Source organism: Bison bison, unplaced genomic scaffold (assembly GCF_000754665.1).
Source record: "Bison bison bison isolate TAMUID 2011002044 unplaced genomic scaffold, Bison_UMD1.0 scf7180017864352, whole genome shotgun sequence".
Lineage (NCBI taxonomy): Eukaryota > Metazoa > Chordata > Mammalia > Artiodactyla > Bovidae > Bison > Bison bison.
This window is the reverse complement of record NW_011494924.1, coordinates 5,621,809-5,639,144: the sequence shown is the minus strand read 5'-3', so window position 1 is coordinate 5,639,144 and position 17,336 is coordinate 5,621,809. Positions and strand designations below refer to the sequence as shown.

At 42.1% G+C, this 17,336-nt stretch overlaps 2 protein-coding genes across 2 annotated transcripts; one reads left to right on the top strand and one right to left on the bottom strand.

The window, feature by feature from the left end:
- The first annotated feature begins 1,279 nt into the window (after positions 1 to 1,279).
- PRSS37 (protease, serine, 37) lies at positions 1,280 to 7,212 on the top strand. Its single transcript, XM_010854970.1, has 6 exons — positions 1,280 to 1,312; positions 1,629 to 1,733; positions 3,794 to 3,935; positions 5,157 to 5,410; positions 6,259 to 6,395; positions 6,955 to 7,212. The coding sequence occupies exons 2-6, from the start codon at positions 1,700 to 1,702 to the stop codon at positions 7,093 to 7,095; spliced, it is 708 nt and encodes a 235-aa protein (XP_010853272.1). The 5' UTR covers positions 1,280 to 1,312; positions 1,629 to 1,699; the 3' UTR covers positions 7,096 to 7,212.
- A 9,226-nt stretch (positions 7,213 to 16,438) lies between these two features.
- LOC104999457 (taste receptor type 2 member 5) lies at positions 16,439 to 17,336 on the bottom strand. Its single transcript, XM_010855028.1, is given in 2 exon segments — positions 16,439 to 16,763; positions 16,765 to 17,336. Coding segments are annotated over 2 exon segments (897 nt in total).

Sequence of the window (17,336 nt, the reverse complement as noted above, 5' to 3'; positions counted from 1 at the left end):
CTCTGTGTTCATTGTGAGGTTTAGGAAAGTATGTGCCATGTTAACTTTTTAAAACGTATTTGTTTTTGGTGGCGCAGGGTCTTCATTGCAACGCGCAGACTATCTCCAGTTGTGGCAAGCAGGGGATACTCTTCCTTGTGGTGTCCGGGCTTCTAACTGAAGTGGTTTCTCTTGTTGCGGAGCACAGGCTCCAGGCACACAGGCTTCCGTAGTTGCGGCTTGCAGGCTCTAGAGCTCAGGCTCAGTAGTTGTGGTGCAGGGGCTCTGCTGCACCAAGGCATGTGGGATCTTCCCAGAACAGGGATTGACCCTGTCTCCCCTGCGCTGGCAGGCAGATTCTTAACCACTGGACCACGAGAGAAGTTCCCATGTTAACTTTTCATTCCACACTTCAGGAAATTTGTGTGAGGGACTGTATAATTTTCCAGGATTCATGAATGCTGGCTGATGAGCTGAAGCCTGGAGGATGTGGCTAAAAAGTGGTGGGTATCCAGTAATAAAATATAGATACTGTATTTCTAGTCTTTCCAGTCATGTGTGATTCTGAGAAAATCATTTTAATTCTTTGTTTCAGTCCTGTCACTACAGATCAGGAGAAAAGAAAGAATGATACCAGCCCTGACTCATCTTTCCAGGGTTGTTGTGACACTGGAATGAGACTATGAGTTTAGGAAACCTTCACGGGTAAGAATGATACAAAGCTTACTTAAGTTTGTATCTCAGCTTTTGATATAAAACCTGATATAAAATCACCACTAACAATGTCTGTAAAGAACTTCGCTCAGTGGCTGGGATGCAGTAAATGCTCACAAAATGTTGGCTATTAGCAACCAGGCTCTTTGTGTTCCCAATTATCCAAGGATGACACGGCAGTCTATTATTGGCTGACCAATCTTTTCATTAGGTAAGAAGCACTTAGAAGTCCTGCCAACCATTCAGTAGATCCTAGATCTAATGTAATCTAGACTATAAATCATTCCCTGACTGTCAAAATGACTGCTCAATGAATGCTTTACATTTCCCCATTTGCTTAGCTCAGACCTGCTGATCACAACAACCAGGCCAAGCTATGACAGCTGCTGTTGCTAAGTTACTTCAGTCGTGTCCAACTCTGTGTGACCCCATGGACGGCAGCCCACCAGGCTCCCCCGTCCCTGGGATTCTCCAGGCAGCTATGACGGCGGAGTGATGAAATAGTGAACCCAGGGAAAGGTGAAGCCAATGTAATAAAAAGGGGAGGGGCTAAAGAAAAGTATAAGTAGCTGTGATGAGGCTCAGAGAAAATCTGGGCACACTGTCTTCCTGAACTAAGGTGCAGAATACTGTCCCCCACAGCCCTGGCCTGAAAAACTCCAAGGGGACATAAGTCCTAAGCCTGGAGTTCCCTTTCCCACAGACAGCTGAACTGCTTTTAGGCAGATGGGCTTTTAGGGACAGTAAACTGAGGGACTTGGGTCCTGAAGTCCAGTCACGAAGCTTCCTTGTCTCTCCATGAGAGGCATAGTCCCCCACCTTCCGTGGAACAGAAGGGCCTCCATCTGCCTATTGGAGCCCTCTTCCCCTGTACTGTTCATGCCCAGAGCTGCTTTTCAACCCTCCTGCCTAATCATACCCACTGGTTCTACTAGGTGTTCCAGAGAAACTACTGAACTGAGAGCTCCATACTCTGTTGATCTTCTGCACCTCACAAGGGAAGACTATGAAGTTTACCTTCTGCTTGACTGTCCTTGCTGGTATGTATCCAGGACTTTCTACTCTGTCGTATAAGGCACAGGTTAATACAGAACGGAGGAGGGCAGATGCAGGATGTGGGGATGGCACAAAAGTCAAGAGAAACTGTCAGGAGCAGCACTGGGGATCCCCCCTCAGACTCTAGCCAAAGGCTCTCTGGACAGGCTGAGAAGCCCAGTGCTAAGCTTGGGCTTCTTGTTCCACACTTGGAGAGTTCCACACTCAACACTCAACAGTGAGTGTTCCACCTTGGTTATTCCAAAATACAGGCTTCATCACACAGGGGCAAGTCTCAGTGTAGTCACAAGGACAGAGAACTCATTTTGATGACTGATATGCTGGGAGGGACTCAGGGCAGGAGGAGAAGGGGACGACAGAGGATGAGATGGCTGGATGGCATCACTGACTCGATGGACGTGAGTCTGAGTGAACTCCAGGAGTTGGTGATGGACAGGGAGGCCTGGCGTGCTGCGATTCATGGGGTCGCAAAGAGTCGGACACAACTGAGCGACTGAACTGAACTGAACTGAACTGATGCCTCCCTGTTGCAAAAGCTTAGAGACTCAGAATGCGGGGAATGGAGAAGATGGGAACAAAAGATCAAATGCAAGGACCCTCCATCTGTACTCCCTGACTATGTGAAGCTCTTCTGAATTCACCAGAGTGGCCTTTCCCACCACACCCTGACTACCTAGGTTGTTGCATCACAAATTAGCTGTGTGACCTTGGACAAGTTAATTAATCTATCTGGGCTTCAGTTTCTACAGTCAAAATGGGGATATTCCTACCTACATTATAGAGTCATTGTGAAGATTTAGGACAAGGGTGCAATGGCTCTTGTCCTTATTAATACCCCACCCTTTTTTCCTTGGGGTTTCTAACAGTGTGAGTCCACAGAAAAGGGTGTGGCGAGGTACAGGCCTGGGCTTGGAAAGGATTCACATAAGAACCAAGGGCAGCTGAAACAAAAACAATATTTCTGATATTAGAATCAGCCTTCCTCCTCTTTCTTCTCTCTTCTTTAAAAAATTCATTTATAAAAGCAGTGCACAGTCATACTAGAAAATTGAGAAATATTAAAAAGTATAAAAAATAAACAGCTTTCATAGTCCCACCTCAGTCAACACATGCTAATGCACTTTTTGAATTTATTCCCAGGCTTTATTTTATTTATTTTAATGGCTTATTTTTGTTTCTTTACTTGTTCTTAGATAATTGGATTACTAGATTAAATGCACATTTTTATTATTTTTTAACTGAAAGGTTATTAGTATTCCTTTGCTGTTTAATATTCTTTATAAATGCAGTTTTAATATATATGCTGTTCCATTTGTTCACACTCCTTTGTATTTCAATATCCAAGATTACTGTATTGGACATTCGTATTTCAAACATTTACCTATTATAAGAAAGAAAGAAAGTGAAGTACCTCAGTCGTGTCCGACTCTTTGCAACCCTGTAGCCTACCAGGCTCCTCCATCCATGGGATTCTCCAGGCAAGAACACTGGAGTGGATTGCCATTTCCTTCTCCAGGGGATCTTCCCGACCCAGGGATCAAACCCAGTCTCCCACATTGCAAGCAGATTCTTTACCAGCTGAGCCACAAGGGAAGCCCAAGAATTACCTATTATAAATAGTGTTAAAATGAGCACATTTACTAATAATCTTGATCTACATCTGATTATTTCTTTAGAATCAAGAATTCTTGGGGTTGTAATTATTAGGTCAAAGGTGACAAACCATTTACAATTCTTGATGCTCATTTTTAAATTGCTTTTGAAGCAGACAGAATCAATTCCCATTCCTATAAGTAGTAAATGAGAGTCTTTCTCATTTTACTTTCTTAGGCTGAATATTGTTAACATTGGACAAAAATGATTATTAAAACTATTAGATAAAATGGTATGTCATTTTCATGTACATTTTGATTTTTTAATGTCAAGTACCTTCACATTTCCTGCCCAACTGATTACTACTTTAAAATTGTCCATATTTCCATTCAGCTAAGAAGCTGTTGACTGTTCTAAGAACTTCTAAGAACTTCTCATATCTATTCCTCAGGGACATTTTTCTCCGCTCACTCATCTGTGCAGAAAGATGATCCTTCCCCCTATTTGGTCTACCTCAAGTCTCACTTCAACCCCTGTGTGGGCGTCCTCATCAAAAGCAACTGGGTGCTGGCCCCTGCTCACTGCTACTTACCGTGAGTGTTGACCATCCTCATCCACTCTACTCACTCTGCATTGGTGATTCTCAAACAGGGGCAACGTTCCCCCCAGGGTACATGTGGCAAAGGAAGACATTCTTGGTTGTCACAATAGAGTGAGGGCTGCGGGGAGGGCTGTGTTAACGGCATCTGCCTGGTGAACGCCAGGGCAAGGATGCTGCTTAATATCCTACGCTGCACACAGCAGCCCCCCACAACACAGCCATCCAGCCCTGCACGTCAACAGGGCTGCTGGGGGGCCTCCTCAGTCTCCCATAAGTCTTTCCAAGGTTTTTTTACTGGCAATATGAGTTTTGTCAGTTAAGGAACCAGCAGACAACTGATGGTGCACTCAGATTTTATTAAATTGAGAAGAATTGATAAAAAAGAACTAATGACAAAGGTATGGTCTAGTTACAGGGAAAACATAGACAACAGTTCAATTCCTCTGGGGTTCAGTATTAGAAAGATGCACTTACTACTCCCAGACCTAAAGGGGCAGGGGGAGAATGATTTTAAGCGGGGAGAGGAAAAGAGTCAGTGAGAGAGAAAGAGACAGCACTGTGTACAGAGACAGCCTGATAGCGGTCCTAACCTTTGATCAGGAGACGGTCGACAGCCACAACCCTGCAGCAACCCAACGGGGCACGGCAGGTGGCAGGATAAACTTGCCAACCTCTCCCTTCTCCTTCATGTTCCTTTCTGGTGCTTCTTATCAGCCAAATACCAATCAAATGCCAAAGGACAAGAAAGCACATGGACTTAATCCACCTATTTCACCTTCCAAAGTACAGAGATGGATGAAATAGAGTTGTGAGGAGATTTGATAAAGCAAACAGGAGCTGTCCAACACTCAAGTCACCTCATTCTCTTCCCGACACCAGAATGGAAATGCCCAGATAGGCTGGAGCCAGAAAGGAGGGGAAATAATATTTCTAGACCATGCATTCTTTTCTCTCCCACTACATGAAAACAGAGAAGTGAAAGGCTCCACCACTTAACTGTGTGATCATGGGTGAATACTCTCATGTGCCTCCATTCCTTCATCTGTAACACGGGGATTCTGTTTTGAATCCCTGCTTTGTTGTGAGTAGTAAATGGGGGAATCCAGGATTCAGACAAAGCTCTTGGCAAAGCGCCTGGCCCACTGTAACATCAGCTTTGATGATGATACCAACAGTAACTATGATGGTGACTTCCAACCCCTTGTCCCTCCAGAAATCTGAAGGTGATGCTGGGAAATCTCAGGATCAGAATCAGAGATGGGACAGAGCAGACAATTAACCCTATCCAGATTATTCGCTACTGGAACCATAGTCATACTGCGCCCCAAGATGACCTCATGCTCATTAGGCTGGCTAAGCCCGCCATCCTCAACGAAAAAGTCCAGCCCATTGCCCTCGCCACCAGCACCGTCAAGCCAGGCACCATCTGCATGCTTTCCGGTTTGGACTGGAGCCAAAACAACAATGGTGAGTGCACCTGCCCCCGAACATCAGGTCATGAGTTATATCTGATGAGACAGGCCGGGGAGGAGCCCCATGTCTGTGTAACTGAGAGCGGAGGAGGGTGGGGTGGAGACCAAGGGGGAAGTACTGTCTGAGGGGTCTGGCAAAAAGAGACCCTCTCAAAAGTCCAGACTCCTCCTTTCCCAGGCTGTCTAAAGCTCCACTGCTTCTTCAGAGCTTTGGCAGATGGAGCTACCAGGCCACCTGACTCAGCACAGAGGCCACGCCTCCTGATTGTCAGAGGCACAGTTCACATTAAAAAGGCTCCGCTTTCCCGTACTGGCTCACTTCTCTTGTTGAGGACACCTGAGAACTTGAGTCAGGTCACCTCTTATTCCTCCAAGAACAGACACAGAGTAGAAAGAAAATGCTGCTTTTTAAAGAGACATAAAGGCCATTTCAAAATCTTCAAGATTAACCCTCATAACCATGTACAAAATCATGTCTTCTTTCTTCCTCATTATTTTGTTCAGTTCAGTTCAGTCACTCAGTCATGTTTGACTCTTTGCGACCCCATGGACTGCTACATGCCAGGCCTCCCTGTCCATCACCATCTCCCGGAGCTTGCTCAAACCCATGTCCATTGAGTTGGTGATGCCATCCAACCATCTCATCCGCTGTCATCCCCTTCTCCTCCTGCCCTCAATCTTTCCCAGCATCAGGGTCTTTTCAAATGAGTCAGCTCTTCACATCAGGTGGCTCAAGTATTGTTCAGACAGACACAAAACATCAGTTGAAACAGAAGCTGGGGATTGGAGAGCTAAATGACATTTGTGAACAGGAAGGTTTCTTTTATCCCTGTCTTCCCTCAGGCAGACACCCTGATTTAAGGCAGAACCTGGAGGCCCCCGTGATGTCCGACACAGCCTGCCAGGAAACCGAACAAGGAAAAAGCCACAGAAACTCCATATGTGTTAAATTTCTAAAAGTGTTCAGTCGAATTTTTGGGGTAATCTTTTCTCTCTATCCAATTTTCATTCATTTGGATATGTCTAGTTAACTATTTAATCACGGTATTTAAAAAATAGAAAGCCGACAACTTCACAAATTTTTGAGAATTTGGTAAGGCTGCAGCAAAGCCTCCCATTATCTTCAGTAAAGAGCCCTCATTAGAGACGTCTGTATTCATTAAGGGGCATCAAGCAACACCTAGAGTTAATAATTGGTTTTTTTTTTCTCATAGCTGCAACTGAAAATGGGTAGCGCTTAAAAAAAATAATTCAAATACTTCACAAATTGAAATAGGCTTCATCAGTTCAAGTAAATGGAGTTTGACTCATTTTAAATGTGAGTTCTAGAAAGGCTTTTCTCTGACTTTCTCAATGTCACACAAGGCTAGTTATGACAAAGTTAGATGAATGAATCAAGCTTCCAGTCTGCGGACTCTTATCTTGATGCAGCATGCTACCTCCAGGCAGGGTGCGTCCACACGGGGACTAGAGAGTGCCTATAAGGAGATTTGACCACATCTGTCTGCCTCCCTCTCTCTGTGCGATGATACCTTCTAGGAGCTGGCCGTTGCTACTGTCATCTGCAAAAACAAGCTGCAGGGGATCGAGGTCGGACACTTCATGGGAGGGGATGTGGGCATCTACACCAACGTTCAGAAATACGTCAGCTGGATTGAGAGCACCACTAAAGACAAATGAGACGTGTTTCTCCCTAAGTGTCCCAGAAGCTCCACCATGGACAATACCAACCACGAACAACTTACCCCAGGTTCAAAATAAAATGTCCAAATAGAAATATTTGGATTTACCACACCAGTATCTTGTGTTTTCTCATTTGTATCTCTGCACATATCCCATAATGAGCTGAAGAACCAAGAACGAAACGTGAAATAAGATAATAGGGTTATACCTATTATCTCATTTAAAGCTTATAACCAACCCTCGAAGTTGTCTTTTCTTCCCACTTTACAAATGGGAAAACTGAGACAAAGAGAAGTTACTTAACATTATCTATAGGTGGTAGTTTATCAGAGCCTGAAATGGAACCCCAAAACGCCGGATTCTTAGCCTTGAAATTATAGGCAAGTCCATAGCATTACAACAGATACTGGCTTCTGTTCCCTGCTACCTCTCTCCTTTGCTTTTTGCTTCTCTTCTTTTCACAGCTATTTGTAAGGCCTCAAGAGGCAGGTCAGGTTTTCTGGTATTCCCATCTCTTTCAGAATTTTCCACAGTTTATTGTGATCCACACAGTCAAAGGCTTTGGCATAGTCAATAAAGCAGAAATAGATGTTTTTCTGGAACTCTCTTGCTTTTTTGATGATCCAGTGGATGTTGGCAATTTGATCTCTGGTTCCTCTGCCTTTTCTAAAACCAGCTTGAACATCTGGAAGTTCACGGGATCACGTATTGCTGAAGCCTGGCTTGGAGAATTTTGAGCATTACTTTACTAGTGTGTCAGAGAAGGCAATGGCACCCCACTCCAGTACTTTTGCCTGGAAAATCCCGTGGACGGAGGAGCCTAAGAAGCTGCAGTCCATGGGGTCACTAAAGTCGGATACGACTGAGCAACTTCACTTTCACTTTTCACTTTTATGCATTGGAGAAAGAAATGGCAACCCACTCCAGTGTTCTTGCCTGGAGAATCCCAGGGACGGGGGAGCCTGGTGGGCTGCTGTCTATGGGGTCACACAGAGTCGGACATGACTGAAGCGACTTAGCAGCAGCAGCAGCAGCAGCTTACTAGCATGTGAGATAAGTGCAATTGTGCAGTAGTTTGAGCATTCTTTGGCATTGCCTTTCTTTGGGATTGGAATGAAAACTGACCTTTTCCAGTCCTCTAGCCACTGCTGAGTTTTCTAAATTTGCTGACATATTGCGTGCAGCACTTTCACAGCATCATCTTTCAGGATTTGAAATAACTCCACTGGAATTCCATCACCTCCACTAGCTTTGTTCATAGTGATGCTTCCTAAGGCCCACTTGACTTCACATTCCAGGATGTCTGGCACTGAGTGATCACACCATCGTGATTATCTGGGTCGTGAAGATCTTTTTTGTATAGTTCTGTGTATTCTTGCCACCTCTTCTTAATATCTTCTGCTTGTTAGGTCCATACCATTTCTGTCCTTTATTGAGCCCATCTTTGCATGAAATGTTCCCTTGGTATCTCTGATTTTCTTGAAGAGTTCTCTAGTCTTTCCCATTCTATTGTTTTCCTCTATTTCTTTGCACTGATCACTAAGGAAAGGCTTTCTTATCTCTCCTTGCTATTCTTTGGAACTCTGCATTCAAATGGGTATATCTTTCCTTTTCTCCTTTGCTTTGGCTTCTCTTCCTTTCACAACTATTTGTAAGGCCTCCTCAGACAGCCATTTTGCTTTTTTGAATTTCTTTTCCTTGGGGATGGTCTTGATCCCTGTACAGTGTCACGAACCTCCATCCATAGTTCATCAGGCACTCTGTCTATCTGATCTTACTACTTCTCTCTGCCTCCACTGCTACCACTCTGGTAAACCTGGAGTATTGCAGTATCTCCCATTTTTGCCTTACTAAATTCAACCTATTCTCAATACAACTTCTTTTAAAACATAAGTCAAGCTCTGTCACTTGTCTCTGCTAAAAACTCTCCAATGGTCCCCTCAGTCAGAATAAACAAAAAATGTGTACACTGGACTATAAAGGCCCTAAAACCATGGGCCCCCCCCCTCCGCCCCTTTGACCTCATCACCCACACCTACTCCAGCCACACTAGCCTCCCTGCTCTCCCTTGAACACATTAGACACTTTTTTACTCAAAACTTTCACACTTTTCCCAGATTCCTGAATGGCTACTTCCCTCACTCCCTAAAATCTTTGTTTAAATATTTTCTGGACTTCCCTGGTGGCACAGTAGATAAGAATCTGCCTGCCAACATAGGGGACATGGGTTTGCTCTGTGGTCTGGGAAGATTCCGCATGCCTTGGAGCAACTAAGCCCATGCACCACAACTATTGAGCCTGCGTTATACAGTCCAAGAGCTCCAACTATGGAGCCTGCGTGCTACATCTACTGAAGCCTGTCCACCCCAGAGGCTGTGCTCTGCAACAAGAGAAGCCACCGCAATGAGAAGCCTGCACACTGTAATAGAGCAGCCCCTTCTCATCGCATCTAGAAAAAGCCCCTACACAGCAACTAAGAGCCAGAGCAGTCAAAAGTAAATAAATAAATACATTTTTTAAAAGCATACAGGGATTTCCCTGGTGGTTCAGTGGCTAAGACTCCATGCCCCCAATACAGGGGCCCTGAGTTCAATCCCTGGTCAGGGAACTAGATCTCACATGCTACAACTAAGACCCAGTGCAGTCAAATAAGTAAATTAAATAAACATTTGTCTAAATAATAATGAATATCTTCTTAGTAAAGTCTTGTCTGACTACCCTATCTAAAATTAGGACCCCACTTCTGGTGCATGTTCATCTTCCACAAGAATTTGGCAATGCATATGATAAACCTTAGAACTATGCATATGCATATTCTCTGATGTCTACCTTTAGAGTCTTACAAGGATGTTCACTGTAACACCATAGAGAGCAAAACACTGGTAGGGTGGGGGGCCACAGAGTGTGGCTCATTTTTTAAAAGGCAGTACAATCATACACAATAATATGTGTGGTCATTCAATAATATCTACTGTTCTAAACACTGAAGACATAGGAGAAAATCAAAGATTTCTGTCCTCATAGAGCATACATTCCGGAGAAGGCAATGGCACCCCACTCCAGTACTCTTGCCTAGAAAATCCCATGGATGGAGGAGCCTGGTAGGCTGCAGTCCATGGGGTCGCTAGAGTTGGACACGACTGAGCGACTTCCCTTTCACTTTTCACTTTCATGCATTGGAGAAGGAAATGGCAACCCACTCCAGTGTTCTTGCCTGGAGAATCCCAGGGACGGGGGAGCCTGGTGGGCTGCCATCTATGGGGTCGCACAGAGTCGGACATGACTGAAGCGACTTAGCAGCAGCAGCAGCAGAGTATACATTCTAGTTTAGAGACACAGGTAAATTTTAAAATGTATTATGTCAGGTAAGTACTATGAAAAAAAACTAGAGTAAAACTGGGGAGTACTGAGGTAACATTTTAAAGAGAACATACATTGAGAATTACTCAACAAGGATCCCCAAAACTGGAGTAGGTTCTATGAAATCTTCTTGGAAATGCAGAAAATAAGAGTTGAAAGGTGGTTGGGAAAGGCAGTGTCTGCCCTCCTAGAGAAATCATGATTAACACAGAAGAGTCAAAATGCGACAATCAGGAGTGAGGAAGTGAGGATGAGGAATATGTTTATGACAAGTTGTGACAGTAAAGTGTGACAGAATGTGGCTCCTGAGTCTTGAACGTACCCGGCAGGCACTGATGCTGACAAATGGGCAGAAGAAGGGAAGAGAATAAGAGATCCATCTAGGGAACATCCAGGACAGGAATCTCAGGAGTAAGGGTTGAATTGGCTACCATTCCTCTGGAGATACTGGGAAAGCCAAAACCAATTTACAAAGCTAGGGGCCTGGGAGTGAAAGATGCTGCCATCAGATAGTCCCCCAACTCTTCTACCAGTTCCTCAGAGATATCCAGTGCTGAGTTACAAAACCTTATTAAAAGAAAGAAAGCCTGAACTGTTGATACCTGATTTTCAAAGTTATCTTTTACCTTAAATTCAGGATAAGTTCATCTTAATGATACTATGCTAAGAAAACTACAATGAGATTAATACTCTACTCTTCTTAACCTCTTTTGCACACTTAAAAGACATCATGCCTGAGTCCTATCTCAGAGACTCTAATAGAATTGCTCTTGGGCAAGACTTGGGTATTTGTGATATCTTTTAATCTGCCAAAGTGATTCTCATATGCTGCCAAGACTGAGAACTTGAAACTAACTTTTACCATGAAGCATGTACTATCTAAATCTTTCCCAGAATTTTACAGAACACTAGAGGCTACAAAAAAATGGTCTTCTAAAAACTCATGTTTACTGATTGCTTCATACTGCTAATATAGAAAACACATTAACTCTTAGATATTGACCTTATATATGGTTACCTTTCTAAATTAACTTATTTCCTAAAATTTTTTAATTGTTTGGATTTTCTATGTAGACAACCATATCTGCTTAAAATAATGATAGTTTTATTATTTTCTAATATTTAAAGTTTTTATTTCTTTAATGTGTTGTTAAGCATATTAATCAGTGGGTTTTTTTTCATATAGTCACAGACTTAAGCAAAAATTACTGCACTATCTAATTCTAGAACATTTTCATGACCCTGACAGAAACCATATATATCCATAAAGTCACTACCCAATACCTATAGTCCCAGCACCTGGAAACTACTAATTTACTTTCTGTTCTGCAGATCTGCCTATTCTGAACCTTTCATATAAAGGGAATCATAAATCATGAAGTCTTTCTGAGAGGCTTCTTTCAGTTAGCATGTTTCCAGGTCCATCTGCGCTGTGCCATGTATCAGTACTTCTTTCCTTCTTACAGCTGAATAATATTCTATTATATGCCTATGTGTGTGCACGTGCACACACACACATCACACTTTGTTTATGCATTCATCAGGCAACAGACATTTGGGTTGTTTCCACTTCTTGACTAGTATGAACAGTGTTGCTGTAAACATTCATTGGTAAGTTTTTGTGTGGACATATATTCTCATTTCTCTTGGCTATATACCTATGAGAGGAATTGCTGGCTTATATGGTAACTGTATTTAAGGTAGAATGTTGAAGTTTTGAAGCTACTCCACTAGCTCCCACTAAAGGAAAGAACCTCAGCAAAATTTTCAGCTTTGTTCTTAAAATGCTCATACATTGCTAATGTTTTCTCTTTGATTGAAAGTAAGTTGTCTCCAACAGTTCATTTTGTCTTCAATCTATATGCTTAATTTCTTTGGTCTGTTTCTCCTATTTCCATATTTTTACTGTTTCCTGATACCTTCTCAGAGCGTTCTTTGAGCTCACCTTCCAGTTCATTAATTCACATCAGCTGTATCGATTCTGATGCTTAATGTCACTGTTGAATATGTCATCTAATCTAAAAATACATGTTTCAGAAACCAAAGTGCAATCAGATTTTTCCTCGCCACAAGACCTGTCATCTATGGCAGGTATGACGTAGAATCAACCAAGCAGAGGCTCTTAAGCCAGGATTTTAGACCTTGGTTCTATAATTCAAAGGGACATGTTTACAGAGGCAGTGGCCATATCAAAGACACATGCTGCCAGTTGAAATGTGAATGGTGGTGCCAGCATCAGTCCCTCAAGAATGATTTGGTTGTGTTCTCAGTTGTTTCAACCCCCTTGATTCTCTTTCTGTTACTGATTCTCCAGACTTCCCTTTGGTTCCAAGAGATAGCCAATTCCCTTCCAATAAATTAAATTTATTCTTCAGTCATATCAAGTTGGACACATGAGTTGGGATATGGGGAGAGTACAGGAGAGTTAAAGAACTAATTTATTCCTTCTACATAGTTCAGATTCTGTAGCTACTGTCATAAGTTATGATTTTAAAAAGCAAAGTAAAAAATATATTATTTAAAGTTATAAAAATTAGTGACCAGAAGAATGACAAGTAAATAAAAATAATCAAATATTGGAGAGGGGAATAAATTTGAGGTTAAGTGAGACAATCCCCAAACTTTGATGAATGGGATTCAAAAGTTACAGTTCAAAGTTAACAAACCAAGTAAGAGAGGCAGAATATTTAGTGTTGTGAAAGTCATCACCAGAAGAATGAAGACAAAAGGTAAAATGTGACTACATCTGGGACTAACGTCAGGGCATGGAATGGGAAAATGCTGCTGTACATTTTCTACCTTTCTGTACTGCTCACATCTCTTCCTAGTTCCCCTCTAGGCTGCACCATCAGAGATCTCAGTCCATAAGAGAAAGGAAGGTTAGCTGAACCCACACACACACACACACACACATGCACACGGACCCAGCTGCAGCTCTGAGAATGCAAACTATAAAAGATTTAATTACACAAGATTTAACTCAAGAGCACAGATTTGCCTCCAGATTTGTTTCCTTGGGTAAAACACAAAGTAGCCTCACATCCATCATGAGCTAAATCACACACAGAAGAGGAAGGAAATTCAATCCCAAAAGATGACTGGGAAAATGCAAGTGTTCTGTCCCTGAGAAAAGCAAGTCACAGAAACTTCAGTCCGTCATGATTTTGGATCTTGGCTCCCAAGCATCCCACTAACACCAAATTTGAAAGATTAGCTGCTTATTTCACCTGTTTAAAAATACTCAAAAACCTCAGCATGCCACAGACTAATCCCAGCATGAAGTCTCACAAGTATGAACACGAGGAACTTAAGGTTTACTGGAAAAAGCATAAGATTTGAGGTTCAAACATCTGGGACTGTTTTATTAGCTGATGATCTTGAGCAAATCATCACTCCAGCCTGAGTTTTGTCATCTACATAATGGGAAAACAATTACCACTTTCATAGAGTTGCTATTAAAATTAAATGAGATAATAGACTACATATAAGAATACTTGATATAAAGCCCAATACAAATGTTAGGTAATTATCATTATTACAATAATTGGTCACAAAAGACAGCTGTATAGGCATGGCATAATGGAAAATCTATCCTACTACTAAAAATATAGCCAGAGAGAGGTATCTCTCTACTTGAAAAGGATGATTATTATCATTTCCAGAAGACTAATATGGTACTTGACCTCACACAACTCACAGTGACATCAGTGGAGCTATGCCTCCCTTGAAAGATGACCAACATCCACATGCGCCTAGCACACTCCTCAGCACACAGCTTTGGATAAGGAAAAGATATGTGTTAGAACACGTTAATGGAAGTAGATTAGCATGGTTAGTAAGAGATGAAAAAAAATGTAAGTATATCAAGTACTGTTCTTTAGATTACAGAGGGGAAATGTGTTCAAATAAGCGTAAAAAGAAGGCTGAGGAAGTATATACAAAGAATGCAAAGCTAACTCCTTAGGAAAGTAGTGTGATATAAAGAAAGCCTGGGATAGGAGTCAGGAAAGTTAGTTCTGGCTCTCTGAAACTCTGGAACAGCCCATTGCCCTCTCTGGGCCTCATTTTCTCTATAATATATAAAAGGAGTTAAAAGTCTACTTCATACAGCAAATCAACCATTTAGAAATTGTTTATTATAGGCCAGGTAATATTCTAGGCTCCAGGAACCTAAGCAGGAAACAAAAACAGGCACAGTTCCTACTGTCATGGATTTGATGTGCTAGATGATCTCCATTCAACTCCAAGACCCAGCACACTAAAACTCTGCCTTTAGGCTGCAGAGAGGCCAGAGTGGACGGTCAGGATGGCTAAATGACCAAAGGAAATAGGGTTTGACCTCTGAAAGGAGCAGTGTTCTTTTGGGGAGCAGAAGCAAGTGCCCCTCACTCCCATCTTGCTTCCCCCAGGTCCTGGGCATCAGAACTTAATACCAATTATGGCAGCCAATTGACTTTTATCCTAAAAGGCAGGTCTAGGGCTCAAAGAAACTTCCAGAAATAGAAATATATTTTGTTTTGTTTTTCAGTTAGATAACTAGAGAAATGGGAAAATCCATTGATACTTTTATTAAACTTATCTAAAATGACTAACATTAACAGATAGATGAAATTTCATAAAAATTAATGATCACTATATTAATTGTTCCTAACCTCTATTTCTTTAGAGGTTAGGAAAAACACACTTACATATGTAAATTTAAAAGAAATGAATTATTTGTTATATATAAACAGAACATAACACTTCTTTTACCAAACATGAAGCCCCAGGCTTGATTTCTATAATACATGAAAATAATGTACTTCATATTATCAAGAGAGAAATACTACTGATTTTTATTCTGTATTTTCTATTTCCCATTTGTTGATTTAGTGTTAAAGAAGGAAAGTTTTTACTCAGCCATTAAAAAGAGTGAAATATTCACACTATAAAATAGATAATAAGAACCTACTGTATAGCACAGGGAAATCTACTCAATACTCTATTATGGCTATATGGGAAAAGAATCTGCAAAAAGAGTGGATATGTGAATATGTGTAACTGATTCACTTTGCTATACACCTGACACTAACATAACATTAGAAATCAACTATAGTCCAAAAAAAACATTTTTTCAAGAAGAATGAGGTAACAACATTTGCAGCAACATGGTTGGACCTAAAGAGTGTTGTACTAGGTAGAATAAGTCAGACAGAGAAAGACAAATATATGACACCACTTATAAAAAGTGAAAGTGAAAATCACTCAGTCATGTCCGACTCTTTGTGACCCCATGGACTATACAACCCATGGAATTCTCCAGGCCAGAATACTGGAATGGGCATCCTTTCCCTTCTCCAGGGGATCTTCCCAACCCAGGGATCAAACCCAGGTCTCCTGCATTGCAGGCAGATTCTTTACCAGCTGAGCCACCACGGAAGCCCAAGAATACTAGAATGGGTAGCCTATCCCTTCTCCAGTGGATCTTCCTGACCCAGGAATTGGACCGGGGTCTCCTGCATTGCAGGTGGATTCTTTACCAGCTGAGCTAGTAAGCAGAATCTAAAAAGAAAAAATTGATACAAACGAACTTATTCACAAAAGGGACACAGACTCAAAGACTTAAGAGAACAAATTTATGGTTACCAGGGGGAGAGACTTTGGGGGAGGGACAGATTGGGAGTTTGGGATTGACATGTACACACTGGTAAATTTAAAACAGATAACCAGCAAGGACCTAATGTATAGCACAAGGAATTCTGCTCAATATTGTGTAATAGCCTAAATGGAAAAGAATTTGAAAGAGAATAGATACATATATATGTATAACTGAATCACTCTGTGTATACCTGAAACTAACACAACATTGTTAATCAACTATACTCCAATATAAAATTTTAAAAAAATTTTTAAAGAAGGAAAAATTTTAAAGTCAGTCCTCTTTGGGAGAGCTATCAAAAAATTATCTCAAAACAGTCTCCTGACCACCCCTCTCTCCAGCTCACAGGCCCTGGGCTCTTCAAGCACATACAGTCTTCCACAGGATTCTCTGACATGCCTGCTTCATCCTGGGGTTCCCCATGATCAGTATGACAGAATGAAGAAAAGGGTAGGTGGCCATGAGTGTCTCAGAGATGAAGACAGTGAAGAGATCTGCAGGAAAAGTCTTGGAGCTGATGGAGAAGGGGCTGGCCAGGATGTAGACCATGTAAAGTACAAGGAAACAGCCCAAGGACTTCAGGACAGTGATATGAGCCTTGGCCTGAGCATCTCTTCTGCCGGCTGTATGGACCTTCATTTTCCTGTAGTGTCTATACAAAGAGACACAGCAGCCCAGAGGATACAGGAAACATCGTGAAAGGCATTATACTTTCTGTATTGAGCTGTAATATACATATATAGTGCCAGTTTGAAATGGGGAATAAGATGCTGCTGTTTCCTTGGGAAGGACTGGAGAAGTCTAAGCTACCCCTGACTGTAAGTAACAAATGGATCGTGAAGTACACCAGAAAGCACCAGCAACTCTGGTAACAGGCCTTCTGCTTCAGCCACAAAGAGACAGGGTGTTCAAAGGTCATGATCTTCCTACAATAGAAGACACTGAGAAAACTCGCAAACCACAGGCTGACCTGGCTTACCAGAACCCTGAAGACACTGAGCCAGCGAAGCCAATGGCTGCTCTGGAAAAGCAGGAACAGACTTGAGTCCACCATAATCAACCATTGTAGAAGCAACCAACAGACCGCCAGGCCCAGGACAATGAGGTTATACGAGGACGCCCTGAACGTTTGGAGACATTCTCCGAAACTCCAGACCACAAGAACTCCATTTCCAGTGAGGCCAATGAGAGATTCAGCTACTGCCACCAGCATCAGCAGTCCTAGGATAGAAGAGGGCAT

Excerpts from the sequence above, each read along its gene's own strand:
- PRSS37 (XM_010854970.1), top strand. The coding sequence starts at position 1,700 with ATGAAGTTTACCTTCTGCTTGACTGTCCTTGCTG. Across the intron at positions 3,936-5,156 it reads CCTGCTCACTGCTACTTACC|AAATCTGAAGGTGATGCTGG; the intron begins GTGAGTGTTGAC and ends TTGTCCCTCCAG. Across the intron at positions 5,411-6,258 it reads CTGGAGCCAAAACAACAATG|GCAGACACCCTGATTTAAGG; the intron begins GTGAGTGCACCT and ends GTCTTCCCTCAG.